Here is a 15,531-nt window from a genome sequence, read left to right on the forward strand (position 1 = left end):
AGAACCTGTAATAGTACATTAGCAGAAAGAAGAAAGGCCTTTGACACTTTGTGATTGACATTCACAAAACATATATATCTTTAAATATAGCTACAGGACACAGTGATCAAGAATACGGGTCTCCTATTCGGTGCAAAGTGTGCATGTGTGCATAATGTGTGTGTGTGTGTGTAGTCGGCAGAGGATACTGGTGAGACAGAGACCAGTTATCTCCCTGAGAATAAATCTTTGTGTGTGTGTGTGTGTGTGTGTGAAACACACAGAGCAGAAACATTTCTTCTACAAAAATAAAATAAACATGAAACCACAGAAATTGCTTTACAGGGTGACTGAATGAGACAAACACAATTCTGTCTTAACAGGAAGGCATGCATCAAAGGCCTAGAGGTGGGGATTGTCAAAACAACACATTTAAAAATACATTACACAGACAGAACTCCCATACTTCTCATTCTGAAACAAGGGCAGGCTACACTCCTTGATGTGAGAGGTTGTAATGTTGGGCACACAAAAAGAAGACAGATTTCCTCTTGTTCATTAAAAACCGAGATACAACACCATATTTCATCTTTCATACAGAATACAAGCTCTCATTCATTCATCTGAAGCGCTTAAAACCAGTTGTGTAGTATATATTGTAGTACTATAAACAATACCATGAACCTCGACTCTACATCTAGTCGAAGCTATGTTTTGGTGCATGAGTATGGAAAAATATGATGGAAGGATGCGATCCGGGTCACAGAAATGGACAAAAGGAGATGCAATCAACAATTTACAAAATAATACAACAGAAACCACACTGGCCACAAGTTGCATGTGGCGTATCTGTACCCGAAACCTGCTGGACTGAGCTTTGATTGAATCTCTATTTCTCTTGTTCTTTTCTTTCGATTTGTGAGAACAATGCTTTAGCATCTGAAGACCACCAGACATGTGATCCTACATGAGGAAGGTTCTCATAACATGAAGCTGGGGTCATCAAGGTCGTCCCAGCTCTGTGTGTGTCCCAGAGAACAATGTTGAAAAGCCATCCAGCCTGGCTCGGAATAACTGTCCGTCTCCTGTAAGTGTTTCATCTGGGTCACTTATGGAGGGCAGTTCCGGAACAAAATCCATGCCAGTTCATCTTTTGGATCCGGTATTCCCATGCACATGCTGGAGGAACTCAAAAGCCGGCTGATGAAAGTCCTGGCTTGTTCATTTTTTAAAACATTTCTATTTCTCTTCCTGTTCCACCTTTCTTTTTCTTTCTTGACTAAATATACAAATGTATTTACATTCCTATTCAAAATAATCTTTTAGAAATGTCCATATACATTAAATGAACATTTAACTGTTTCTTATTCTAAAGTGGCATTTACAAGGGAAGGGGATGTGGGACTGAGGTTTCTCATTGCATTAAAATGACAAAAAAAAAAGAAAAATTAAATAAAAAAATAAGGTGCAGCACCAAACACTGTCAAAATGTGCCTGAGCAAACAAGAGCATGTGTGGGTGGAACAACTGTGTCAAATATTCTATTTGCCGACAGAGTGTGACAGTCTGGTTCCGGAAGTAAAAACTGAAACATTTTAACAATAACAGAACTGTTGTGAGCAGCGAGGTTGTTAATTGATAGTATATTCTTTTGTTACAACCATCTGTTTGCATTATTTCAGCTTATGTTTAAAATAGTCATATTTAACAGTGGAATTTGTAATGAGAAGCTACATTACCCATGATGCTGTTCAGACAATCACACCAATCAGAGAGTCGCACCCAGCAAATCTCAGCAAAAGAGCTTGCAGGGAACGCAAATGACACGAGTCAGTCAAAATACTTAAATATTTATGTGTGTGCGTGCATATTTTGAAACAAACTTAAAATATATAGTTTCTATTGATTCAATCCAAAACTTTAAATAAATAGTTTTTTATTTCACCATCATTAAGTCGATTGTCAATCGCAGTGCTTCATGGGTTTGTAGTTTTTCCCCCTCACTAAAGACATTAATACAATCTTGTACCTGTGTTTTTGCCCCTTTTTATTTTTTTTTGCTTCAACTTAAAGTTTGTAATGTTGTAATTCTCCTTGTAGCTTGTTGGTTTGGTTCATGGCTTGTAACACTTTAACAAAGACCAAATCGCTATGGGGAAAAAAATTACTAGGTAAAAATACTTCCAAAACCAACACTGCTGAAAAATTGGACGGGCACTAATGCACTCTATTCTTTATAGTCATGCCATAATTTGCAAACCCCTTATAAATAAGACTGTATTCTGTTGAATATGTTTTGCATATAAGAAGTTGTTTACTAGAGTCTAATACTGTACTAAATGTGACAAATTCTGCTGAATATGAGGTATGAGGTCATGTAAATAACTGTTAAAGTGAGGATTTTGTGGTTGCCGTTTGCGTTATTGTAACAAAACAAGGCGTTCACAAACGTTTGGCCATGACTGCACGCTTATAGTGATTAACAGGTGGATGACTAAAAACTGGTTTGTTTAAATATCTGTAAAGGAATATTCAAGGTTAAATACAAGTTAAACTCAGATGCTATCAGATACAGTTATGAATTGTAAGGTTATGAACAGCTGTTTTATAAATGTACAAATGCCCCATAGACTTCCACTATAAGTGCATTTCTGTCAATACTTGTTCGTTGTCCGAGATGATTCAAAATTATTTTTGAAAACATTTTTTCTAAATATATTCATTTCAAAATGATTATTTATTATTGATTAAATGAGCTTGACTTGTATTTAATGTGGAACGTTCCTGTAGTACTTGTAACATTGGTCCCTTCATTTTTAATAAACAATCTGGGCACATCAGTTTTTTTTTGTTTGTTTTTTTTCTGAGTGGATTGTCATAAAGTCTCATAAAGCATAACGCAAGACCAAAAGTGCATTGTGTACATTCGGTCTCATATCAAAATAAGTGCTTTTGGGATACATTCGTGACTCGTCTGAGGGTGAAAAATGAGGGGAGAGGGAGGAGAAAAAAAAGTGATATTAGTGCTTTAAGAGTGATTTGGTGGGGAAGAACGGGTGACGGTCACCTAGTATGTTGTAATCGCTTCATTAAAAAGTGTTGTGCTCTCCTGAATGTTCACGTGGAAGAGAGTTTGATCCTGTAAAATTCTTACAATTATAAAACCGCTTATAAAAACTCCTTTAAATATATCTGTGTACAGATGCAGAAGGAATAGTGCCATGCTTAGACATCAACAAGTTGGGACAACTTCTGTACATAAAAGATAATTTCAGAGTGTTTCCATAAAATAAAAATGGATTTGAGAGCACAACTCCAGGAATAATTCCAATACGAATAATCCCAATGTTTTGTGTGTTGTCGAATCTGAAATATTTTGTTGGCCCCTATGTTTGTGTATGAGCATTTGCGCAGCAGGTTAAGTGTGTGTTTGTAGTGTATTGTGTGTGTGTGTGTGTATGTATGCTAATAGTGCTGCAACAGACTGAGAATTCTCCCTGGAGGTTTTTAAAATGTGTTTGTTTGAAATGCTGTTTTTTACTCGTCATGGCATCTCTTGCCTTAACACACTCGTAATTTCCCTTTCACACTCTCTGTCATTCTCTCCCTCACTATCTCCCTCTTTTTCCCACTCTCTAACTGTTGGTGGAGTCAGGGAAGTTGATCTCACTGTCAAACACTTCCCTGTACAGAGGCGGGAAGCTGTACGCTGTTTCTGGGTGAACCAGGCGGAAGAACTCCAGCTTGTCAATATGCAGGTTACAGATGGACTTCATCTGCGGTAGTTTGGACACCATCTGCAAACACAATAGATAGACACTTTAGACAACAAACTAAAACTACTGGATGTTTTAAGCCTGACCTTTGGATTAGTGCACAAACACACTTTTTGCATGACTATTTAGTAGTAGCAAATCAACCAAACCATGGAACAGAAGTTATACTACTGTTCAAAAGTTTGGGGTCAATACGATATTTAAAAATGCTTTTGAAAGAAGTCTTTCTTTATTCAATCAAAAATACAGTAAAACTCTGATTGTAACAGGTCTGCTGTTTTAGTTTCTGTATTCCCGTTTTCCTGAGTTCCCTTGTTGATCTATTCTCTTATGCCGAGTTCTCACTGCACGATTTTCAAAGACGTCGCATCACTGTTGGTTTCACACTGAACGACTATCTGGGGTAGCATTCAGTTGTTGCTGTGTTCACACCGCACGATAGAACGACGACAGGAGGTTACACACTGCATGACTTTACAATAGGAAGAATCGCCGACAGCTCTGTCTGGTGCAGGGTTGCCAGGTTTTCGCTACAAAACCCGTCCAATTACTACTCAAAACTATCCTGAAAATAGCCCAATTGCTTTCGAGGGGGTCGACGTGTCAGTGATTTCCTTCAGATCGTGTCTTTGATAATTCACACTGTGTGATTGTCACTCGCGTGAACGAGCACCGATTTGCCTCCGATGTCGGGCATTTAGGGTTGCCAGGTTTTCGCTACAAAACCCGTCCAATTACTACTCAAAACTATCCTGAAAATAGCCCAATTGCTTTCGAGGGGGTCGACGTGTCAGTGATTTCCTTCAGATCGTGTCTTTGATAATTCACACTGTGTGATTGTCACTCGCGTGAACGAGCACCGATTTGCCTCCGATTTCGTGCATCTGTCGGCGATTTCACAAAACCTGTCGGCGAGTGAAAAATCGGGCTAAAATCGTGCAGTGTGAACTCGGCATTAATTGTCAATGAACTCCACACCTGTTTCTGTTCTCACTGATTACTTTCCTCCAATTATTTAAGCCCTGTGTTCTCCTCAGTTTCATATGATGTTTGATGTTGATATTGTGCCCATGTGGTTGTTCTGTTCTCCCTGTGGATTTATTAAAATTACATCCTTGGTCTCTACTCCTTCATTGTGTGCTTAAAACTACAGCCACATGTAATGGGATTTCTGTTTGTTTTGTTTTATTTTTCTCCTTCCTCCCTGATGGATCTGCCAGCAGTTCAACTCCTATGCTTGGAGCAGGGAGATTGCTCCCTTGAGGACCACACAAGGGACTTTATCAACCTGGCAAATCTCACCACCTTCCCGGACCGCTTTTTTTTGGATTTGATAGAAAATACACAGTCAGCAGCCCAGGAAGGTGGTGAGATTTTTGGTTCTGCGCTAGCCTGCTCGTGGATGGTCCTCAAGGGAGTTTTGCTGCATTTGTGGAGTAGGTGCTGGAGAATAATGGATTATATTTCTCCATCTGCCCCGCCGAGGACATCTCCAGCCTCACTCCCGATCTCCCGATCCAGAGCCCAGCCAGCTATACCATCACGTTATACGGCGCGTCTGCCCATGCCCACCGCAGACGGAGAGCCAGAGCATGCCACGATCGATGAGTTATCGTAAACAAGAGCGACAGAGTGGATCATCGCCCTGGAGCCAGAGCCTCAAGGCACATCTGACCAGGTGCGTGAGCCGGCAACACCGTGTATCGCCGTGGGTTTAATAGTGGAGATCGACGGCTTGGAGGAAAGCCCCGCCCACACGCCCGCCGCCGAGGGTGAGTTGAAACTGGCCTCTGGATATTATGAGGAACTAAAAGACATTTTTAATGTGGATTTAATAGACTGGTTTGGGGAGGTAATACCCAATTCTCCCGAGTCTCTGCTGGTTCCGCCCAGCTCCTGTTCTCCTGTGTTCCCTCCCAGCCTCCCTCTCCCACCTCCTCTCCTAAAACCAGCCAGTTCCTCAGCCCTGTCTCTGCTGTCTCTTAGCTCAACCTCAGTCAGCACCATCCAGGCATCCATTCGCCTCTGGTCTGCCAGTCTCCAGCTCTACCTTGGCGTAAGGATCCCCTATCTCCGCCTCCGACCTCTGAGTCCTGAACTCCACCTCAGCCCTTTGACCCATCGGCTCCGCCTTGGTTCCTAGCTTCCTCATCTCCACCGTTGCCCGTCATCCCAATCGCTCTACCAAGCTCCCTTGTCCCTCCAGCTCCAACGCGGTCTTCCGGATACCCGCCTCCGCCTTGCTCGCATGAGCTGTCTGCTCCGCCTTGGCCCTCCGGAACCTCTGTGTCACCCTGGCTCTGCGGCTCTTCGTCTCCATCCTGGGCTCCTTTTCCTCAGCTCCATCTCTGTCAGTCGGCCCCCTGGTGTCGCCAGCCCTACCTCCACCATGGCTCCTCCCTCCAGCGACTCCATGGTGGGCTGCTGTCCTGGCTGCGGTCTGGATCTCCACCTGGCTTCTCCCACCGTCTACTCTGCCCTGGCTCTATGGACTGTGTCCTCTCCCTTTTGCCTGCGCCTCGTCCTCCTCCTGAACCCCCACTCTCCCTCCTCCATTGGACTGTTCGGCGTGAGGACGCTCCTCAGTTTCTTTGTCCTATATTAATGATGTTTTGTGCCCATGTGGTTGTTCTGTTCTCCCTGTGGATTTATTAAAATTACTTCCTTGGACTCTACTCCTTCGTCGTGCGCTTAATACTACAGCCACACGTAACAGTGATATTGTGAAATATTATTACTACTTAAAATAATGTTCTATTTTCTAACTTTTTCTATTTGAAATGTGTTTTAAAATGTAATTTATTCCTGTGATGCAAAGCTGAATTTTCAGCATCATTACTCCAGTCTTCAGTGTCACGTGATCCTTCAGAAATCATTCTAATATGCTGATTTGCTGCTCAAGAAACATTTCTTATTATTATCAATATTGAAAACAGTTGTGCTGCTTCGTATTTTTGTGGAAACCATGATACACTTTTTTCAGGATACTTTGATGAATAGAAAGTTTAAAAAGAACAGCAATGATCTGAAATATAACTTTTTTGTAACACCATAAATGTCTTTACTGTCACTTTGAACCAATTTAATGTATCTTTGCTGAATAAAAGTATTAATTTCTTTTTAAAAAATCTTACTGACCTCAAACGTTTGAATGGCATATATTGTATATTTTGCAAATTGTGACAATTTGAACTGAATAGACATACATATACTTGAGTATAGTATATATACTCTATTATATGCAATTGTGTTAAATCCATTTGACCTTATATGATTCTATTGGCCGAAATAACTATTATTTTAAATTCAGTGGGTGATAATATAGCTTGCTCATCTGTGCAGTCTTAACCATTAAAATACGTAAATTATTATTATTTTTTTTAAACATAATATATAATATAACTGTGGATTAAATGAAATATTTCTTTTCTGTTTGTTTTCTGGGTGTGCAGAACTAGTGATTCTTAAAGACTGAGTCAAACAAATTCACAAATCAGTTTAATCTAATAACTCACTAAATCACAAATGATTTTAGGATTTGAAATTAATTGACTGAGAATGTTTTGTTAGTTTTGAAAGTTTTATTACTCTCCTTGGCTGATTCATAATATTAGTGTTTTAATTATTTAATTTCTTTTTCTTAAATATTATTGAAGTTCATCTGTTTATCTGTAAAGAGCTGTGTGTGTGTGGTTTATCACCTTATCCAGTTTCTCAGTAGTGGCTCTGTTCATGTGCAGGCTGTGCTGAAGAGCCACGTAAACCTTCTCCTGGAGCTTCTGCACCTGCTGAGACTCTGTCAACCACGGCCGATCTGAGCGCCACACAAACACAGAGCAGAGGTTTCAGACTGTGAGGATGTGTCTCATTTTATTCTTGTGTGCAAGTCTGAGCATGGCACATATTATATTTTTTTCTGAGAGTCTATAAATGCAGCTTTATAAACCTTTGCTTCAGAAAACGAGTCTCTAAATTGGTAGCAGACATGCGTGTGAGAGTCTCACCTGGAGCTAGCAGGACCGCAGCGCTGAATAAAGCCATTTCCTCCTCACTCAGCTGAAGACGGCTCAGACTTTTAGCCAATTCAAAGACAGCGTTCACCAGGTCATCACACCCTACAAAGACATGCATATGCTGGTTACCATGCTGAAGATGGAGAAACAGATTACATTTCCATTGAGGGCCATAATTTGCACAGAACCAATCTGTTTTTATTTAGCATGAAATGATTTAATGGATCTATTGTGTTCCAATAATTATGAAGGAAATAATAAGATGTTCTGGGTACAAAGCTTACTTGTTATTTGTGAGAATAACACAGATTTAAGCAATAAAGCACAACAAGCTTTGCTTTATCATGAATATCATAGTTGGCCTCTATGATTGTATTGTGCATTTTATCATAACATGAACATTGCATTTAAAGTTGTGATGAAACAGAAGTAGCGACAGATCATCACCAAACATCACAAAAAATAAGTCCGTTATTTTCAGAAGACACAGTTATGATATTTTAATTAAACATTACAAAGTCATTTAAAAAAATAAAACATTTGATTAAACATGCATGGATTAATTGTTTACAAAATCTATAACATGCATTCAGAAAATAGATAGGATGAATTTCATTTCATGCTTTAAACATACACAATTTGAAAAAACCTAATAAAAAGAAGTGGTACAATCTACAAATAATTCTACCAACTTCTTCCAAAAATAAATGCTTTTATTTGATATATTATGAGGCAAGATTGCTTTCTGCAATGCTTCCATTTAACATCGATGAGCTATTACTCACCCGAGCATCGCTTGTATTCACTAACTGGGTTAAAAACCCATTAGCTCTTGTGGCTTACTGATTCATGACGCCTCTGCTCTTGCTCTTAAGAGGCTGCTGCTGTTTTACATTATAAGGTAAAGAGGATGTGTTTGATGTGGAATACTAGAGTACTGAATGCTGCCTACTATTTTTTTCCAAACTGTTTCACATTATGGAACTGTACAAATTTAAAATAGCAGTTTACTGCTACATTGTTATCACATGACCTCATTACATTTGATACTTAACCACTACTTAATCTTACCTGCATGTTTAGTTTCACAAGGGTATCTAGTTATTCTCCCAAAAATGTTATTTTGCATTTGCAATACAATTTTGTGCAAAACCGTATCAATAATATAAATAATAAAGTAGTATGTTAGCATGCTATTCTGAGTTCACAGATTACATCTAGTTTGCATCTGGAAAGTAAAATTGAGTGCATTAAATTATGGGATGCCTGAACCCAGTATGAATGTGTTGTATATTGCACATTTTAGCAAATATAGCAGGTCAACCATAGCTATTCTATGTTTACACTTTACTTAAAGCCTTTATATATAATGCTTTGTAAAAGTAGTTTTAATGCATTAATTATGCCTTGTAATGCACCTTATAATGCATTGTATGATTTCATGAGTAATTGTAACCACAGTTATAATACATTATAATACTTATCTATTCACTGTTACACATTTAGAAAGTATAATGCATTAAAACACGTGCCAAACAAACTTTCAAATATTATAATGCATTTTAACATTAGATACAATTACTTATGAAAAGATATAATGTATTACAATGTATATTATGAATACCGTTATAATGCATTAAACATAAAGGCTTCAAGTGTTACCAATAACTTCTCAGAGTATACTGTATACTTTTGAAATAGTAGCCATAAAATGCATGATATTCTTTACATATCAGGACACTCACAGAGAGCTTTGAAGAGCTGAGGACTGGCAAACTTGCCATCAAAAAACATTGTGTTGTTTGAAGAGTTGTAAGCACGGCACATTCGGATCAGCAGGATTTCCAGACATCCTGGAACAGTAATAGAGAGAAAGAGAGCGTCAAAAAACGTAATGGGGGGAAAGCAGAAAAGACAGAGGACAGAGACAAAAAGAAAAACAGACAGAGAAAAATAGAGGGAAAAAAACATAAAAAGAGTACAGGGGAGGGGGAAGGAAAAGCAGGAATATGCTCCACCGTGCAAAAATACAGACACATTTTTTTTTTACATTTTTCTCCAAATATGAGAACATTAAACATTATCCAAATGAAAAGTCATTGTGTTTGTGATTGTTTCAAATGACGTTAAGAAAAAGGAGTTTTATTTAGTGAAGGGTTTTTTCATACAGTAAGCACAAAGAGTAGAAGTAGACAGAATGTTGTAGAAACAAACACAAGAGGAGACAAACATTAGTGCAAGAATCAAATATAAGATCGAACACATAGACGGAACTGAATCCTGTGTTTTTTTTTGTAACCACGCACAATCCAGTTTCACCAGCCACTATATGTTCTGAAATACCACTTTTGCATGAGCATTAAGTTTTTGTATTGTGTCTATGTACATTTTTAACAACTCTGGAAGCAGAAAACCATCGATTGATGGTAAAATAATGGATAAGTGCATTCTATCCAGGCATATATCCAAATACAGTGCAGTCGAGCACACAGGTATTTTAAAAAGAATTATTTCAGTTGTTTGGTATGGAAACTTATTTACAAAAATAAATTTTTTATCTAATAATTCTGACTTTTTACCCTCAAAATTCTGAGAAAAAAAGTCAGAATTGCAAGATGTTAACTCACAATTCTGAGAAGAAAGTCTTAATTTGAGTTTACAACATGTATATAAACTATATACATGTTATAATACAAGAAAATTGTGAGTAAAAAAAGTTGCAATTAACTTTATTTTCCTATTCCTTAATGGAAACAAGGTTGTTCTGAATTTTTTCCCCACAAATGAGTTTATATCTCGCGATTCTGAACAAAGCAGTCAGAATTGTGAGATACAATCTCAGAATTTCAAGAAAAAAACTTTGGAATTGTGAGATAAAAAGTCACAATTAGCCTACTTTTTAAAATTCCTTAGCAGAAATAAACTAGGTGTTACTTTGTTGTTACTTGTTACTCCTCACATTTCTGAGTTTATATCTCACGATTCTGAAAAAAAGTCAGACTTGTGAGATATAAACTAAAAGTTGAAAGGAAAAAAAAAGTGAGATAAAAAGTCACAATTGCCTTTTAAATTTTTTTATTTGGTGGCAGAAATAAGCTCCCATAGTTTGGATCACAATGCATCCTTCACAACCAAACAATCTGCATGACTGAAAAATGCCCTGTGCAAAATGCACTCAACACTAATTTTGTGGGCGTGTTTGCATTTGCCATTATCTGAATTACATGTCAATATCTGCTCTCATAGTATTCTAGATGTAGCATGAAAGACAAAGCTCATGGAACTTGAATGGTGTTATAACATTACTAAATGTGATTAAACTAATAAAGAGATTGAATGGCCGCCCAGGGCCACATCAGAAATGCCACATCATGGCACTGAGTGGATAAGGTGATGCGAGTGAGAAATCCGTCGTATAATCTGGGATTAGTCATCTGTAATCCGTGTGAGACAAAGGCAGCACTGACCTGCTTTGAGCAGGATGATCTGGTCATTCTGGCAGAGGTCCATGAATCCAGAGATTCGCTTGGCGAACTCCACGACGTACTGGATGGCGTTTGTAATGTGCAGGGCGCACTGCTGCCACATCCATTCTGCAGACTGAATCCACAGAGATTGTTAATACATCCGTTAACAAAGAGACACAAATCAGCGAGCGCAGTCACATGATTGACCATCTATTTATGCATTTGTCTAATATGATGATGGGGCACATCATCTAATATGATAATGGTGTACCTTGAGCTGAAAGCTGCGGGTTTCTTCAGGTGTGTAGAGGTTCCAGATGAGTTTTTTCAGCTCTTCTGTGCTGTACTGACACGTCTCCAAGTGAGACTTCACGACATTTTGAGTGATTCGCTCTAAACAGAAATTCAACACATGAACAAATTTTTTTTTAGTATCTGTGTATCTAGATATAAATAAATATATCAAACAGATATAACAAACAAATAAGTATAAAAATGTTATATAGATATAGTATACCTATAGGTACATTTAAAGGGGTCATATGATGCTATTTCAAGTTTTCCTTTCCCTTTGGAGTGTTACAAGCTGTTCGTGAATAGATAAGATCCCTAAAATTGCAAAGACTAAAGTCTCAAACCCAAAGAGATATTCTGATTGGACGAACTTCCACTTCCAGCACTCCCAAACCCGCCAACGCCCCCGAGCATCTCCAGAGCGCAGTACTCGCCCGTCTCCTCTGGGGTGAGCGGCAGGTCAAACAGCAAACCGTCAGGCAGCGTGGCGATGTCGTCCAGGTCACTGAGGGTGGAGCTGGAGCCTCCGCTGCTGTACGGCCGGCTGTGCGTGATGTCTTCATCCATCTCTTCACGGTCACGCGGTGCCAGACCACCACCCAAACCCGCCAGACACTCCTGAGACAGCTGCTGGTGCCGCTGCACCTCCGCGTACAGGCTGTCCCGCTGTTTCTTTGACATTCGGCCAAACTTCACCGCTACAGAAAGAAAAAGTATTATACTGTATATTCACTTAGTATTACATACCATTAAGTCAAGTCAAGTCAAGTCTGCTTTATTGTCAATTCTTCCACATGTACATATATATATATATACAGTGGGTACGGAAAGTATTCAGACCCCCTTCAATTTTTCACCGACTAGGCTCTCACCGAACTGAGTAAAATCTAATTTTCAACACAGACGACTGAAAGAAACATAAAAGCTCGTCTGACTGAACGGAGCTCCACTTTAACAGTCTGAATGCCAGCTTCAGAGTAACTGCGTGTCATGAAAGCTGTCAAAGCACCAGGCTTCACTCATCCGATATCACATGTATATATATATATATATATATATATATATATATAAAAAAGCCAAATAGCCCTAACTTCTTCTTTTGTTTTGTTCAAAATATAATTTCTCAACTAAATATCTCACACAAATATACAGTATAGATGTTTATATAAATAAATGCATTTTATTTCTAGGGTGAAAACAAATAGCTCTTAATTTATCTTCAAAATATGGGGTCTTAAATTCACACTTCTAATTCTATTACATTGAATCATTAAACCAAAAGAAACATTATATTTGTCATCTGATACACAGACCACTAAGTCCTGATTTAAGACTATCCATAAATAAAATGTACCATGACACAGGTATTTGAATTTGATGAGATCATCCACAAGTTCTTAAAATTTTTCGCATCACGATCATCCAATAGGCTCAAATTGTGACTGAATAAAACCACGTAGTTGCAAAAATCATAATTGTTGACATGAAGTCCCACTCAGCTGCCCTTTGACCCTGCCTCTCCTCATATAGTACTAATATTTGAGTCCTGGTTCCTAATATTCAGTTTTTGTTGGGCATTTAGACTTGCGCTCACCATCACGGCTCATGCCGAGTGCCAGGCACTTCTGCAGGCGGCAGTGTTGGCAGCGGTTCCTGTTGGTTCGGTCGATCTGGCAGTTCCTCTGCCGTGAACACGAGTACATGGCATTGTTCTGCTGGCTGCGTCGGAAAAAACCCTGCAAAACAGAAACGTGGTTACCTCAGCATACAGGATGGTTAATATCAGGTGCGGCTTTCATAGGTGTGCCCTGGCGCCGCATGATGAACATATATAGTCATATATAGTGACCCAGAAAACAGATGCGCACAAAAAACATCAGGATAAAAGATAAGGAGGGACAGAGCACAAAAGGATAGTTTTGCTTGCATGACTTGAACTGAACTCTAGAAAGTGCACATCTAGGGTAAGACAAAAAGAAAAGATAATATAGTAATCATTAGGGTATTATGGCAGAATTCTTACCTTGCACCCTTCACATGTAATAATGCCATAGTGAATCCCAGAGGATTTGTCACCACAGATTTTACACGGTATAACATCAATTTGAGCTGGAAGAAAAAAACAAACAAACATCGTTTTAAGCATTAAAAGCAAAAACATTTCATGACAGAAAAGCACATATGCACAAAAATCTGTACTCATCCAGAGTGAGTAAAAGTGCAGGCAAAATAATTCTGGACCCCTCACACCCAGCCCACTTCCTCTCTGAACTGTTACTGTCTGGCCGGCGCTACAGATCACTGAGCACCAGTTTCTTTCCTCAGGCCATCTACATCTACTGTGCAATAAAATATGTGCAATACCCAACTATCTATACTTACATTTATTATATGTATGTTATTGATTTAATATATCATACATTTGCTTGCATAATTTGTATATAGCACATCTGTACATACAATATACTGTCTATTGTCTTTTTGTCTATTGTGTATTGTTTTTACATATTTATTTTTACTCACTTATTTTTATTTTGTTATCTGTGTCTTGTCACTTGTTTCTGTCACCAAGACAAATTCCTTGTGTGTGTGTAAGCACACTTGGCAATAAAGTTCTTTCTGATTCTGATTCTGACATCATTTTGATGCACCACAAGTAATATCAACCAATGAAGATTACAGTCAGATAGAGGGAGATCTCTCTCGCTCTGCATGGCATGAAGGACAGAAATAGCCAGAGGATTGATTTTCTGACTGAAGGGTGTATTATGAGCAGTGTTGGGGAAAGTTACTTTTAAAAGTAATGCATTACAATATTGCGTTACTCCATAAAAAAGTAACTATGAGGCCTTGATAAGACTCATATGATCAGTGGAACACAGTGTAGTGACTTTTAGAAACTAGATGCTTGGCTTCCATGCAGACATATATAAAACCAATATTTCCTAATTAACAGTGAAAAGTGTATAAATAATAATAATTGACAAAAACTAAATAAATAAATAAAAATTAATTCATAAAAAATGAAAGAATGAAACAAATATGTGCTTTGGGATAACAATTATTATGCAATAAAACATATTTTCATATTTAATTATATTTGTTTTTAAATATGCAAACAATTATTTATTATTCACAAAACTACATAAATAAAAAAATCATTAATAAATTAAAAACAATAAACAAAATAAATAAATAGCTCTGTGATAACAATTACACAACTATTATGCAATAAAATATATTTTTATATTTATATTATGTTATGTTTATATAATGTTATATATAATTATGTTTAAATAAATAAAAAGTAAATGCATTAATAAATGAAAAAATAAATTAACTAAATAAAGAAAGAAATGTTTTTATATATTTAATGATAACTGTTTGACCTAAAATCTTCATATGGATAAAAAAAATGTTCATAAAAATGTCAAGCATCAACTTCCCATATATATATATATATATATATATATATACATAGATTGAGCTTCTTATATAGACATAATTAATAAATCAATGAATTAAAAAATAAATAAATGTGTTTTGTGATAGTAACACAATTATTTTATATTTTTATATTTTGCATATAGTGGTGGAATGGAAAAAACTAAGTTTGCAAAAACACGCTAAGTAGGAAAAAAACATCCTCCATTTTGTCTTTCTAGCTCTGTCAGCTGAAAGCAATGACCAAGATACACTGTGGCATGCAATGGAAAAATCTGTGAGCCCTTGGGTGCCCCTCCCGTACCGCTATCTCTAGTGTTATATAACCTTCGTCTGTAAACATTCCACAAACACGCCATTCAAGGCTGCTCAGTCTAATAATGCAGATGTTCCGCCTCCCTGCCACTTCTGACAGCCTATTGGTTTATGTTTGGGCAGATGTGTCTGTGATTGGCCGGCTCCGAGTGTCGCTCAATTTTGCCTGGCTGTAAGCCCATGTGGACTCGCTGTCCTACTGACATACTTTTTCAGTGAAAAGGGGAGAGCGGCTGTGGGCGC

General features: G+C 37.8%; 1 protein-coding gene across 1 annotated transcript in view; it reads right to left on the reverse strand.

The window, feature by feature from the left end:
* Positions 1–247: 247 nt before the first annotated feature.
* The window catches only part of LOC107662989 (nuclear receptor ROR-beta-like), a 19,539-nt gene continuing 4,255 nt past the window's right edge, over positions 248–15,531 (reverse strand). The window contains 9 exon segments of the mRNA XM_016453126.1: positions 248–3,776; positions 7,457–7,569; positions 7,760–7,870; positions 9,514–9,621; positions 11,236–11,368; positions 11,507–11,678; positions 11,819–12,227; positions 13,124–13,265; positions 13,553–13,638. Coding sequence (XP_016308612.1) covers positions 3,615–3,776; positions 7,457–7,569; positions 7,760–7,870; positions 9,514–9,621; positions 11,236–11,368; positions 11,507–11,678; positions 11,819–12,227; positions 13,124–13,265; positions 13,553–13,638 — 1,436 coding nt within the window. The 3' untranslated portion in view covers positions 248–3,614.

This window comes from Sinocyclocheilus anshuiensis, unplaced genomic scaffold (genome assembly GCF_001515605.1).
Source record: "Sinocyclocheilus anshuiensis isolate Anshui unplaced genomic scaffold, SAMN03320099.WGS_v1.1 scaffold1659, whole genome shotgun sequence".
NCBI lineage: Eukaryota > Metazoa > Chordata > Actinopteri > Cypriniformes > Cyprinidae > Sinocyclocheilus > Sinocyclocheilus anshuiensis.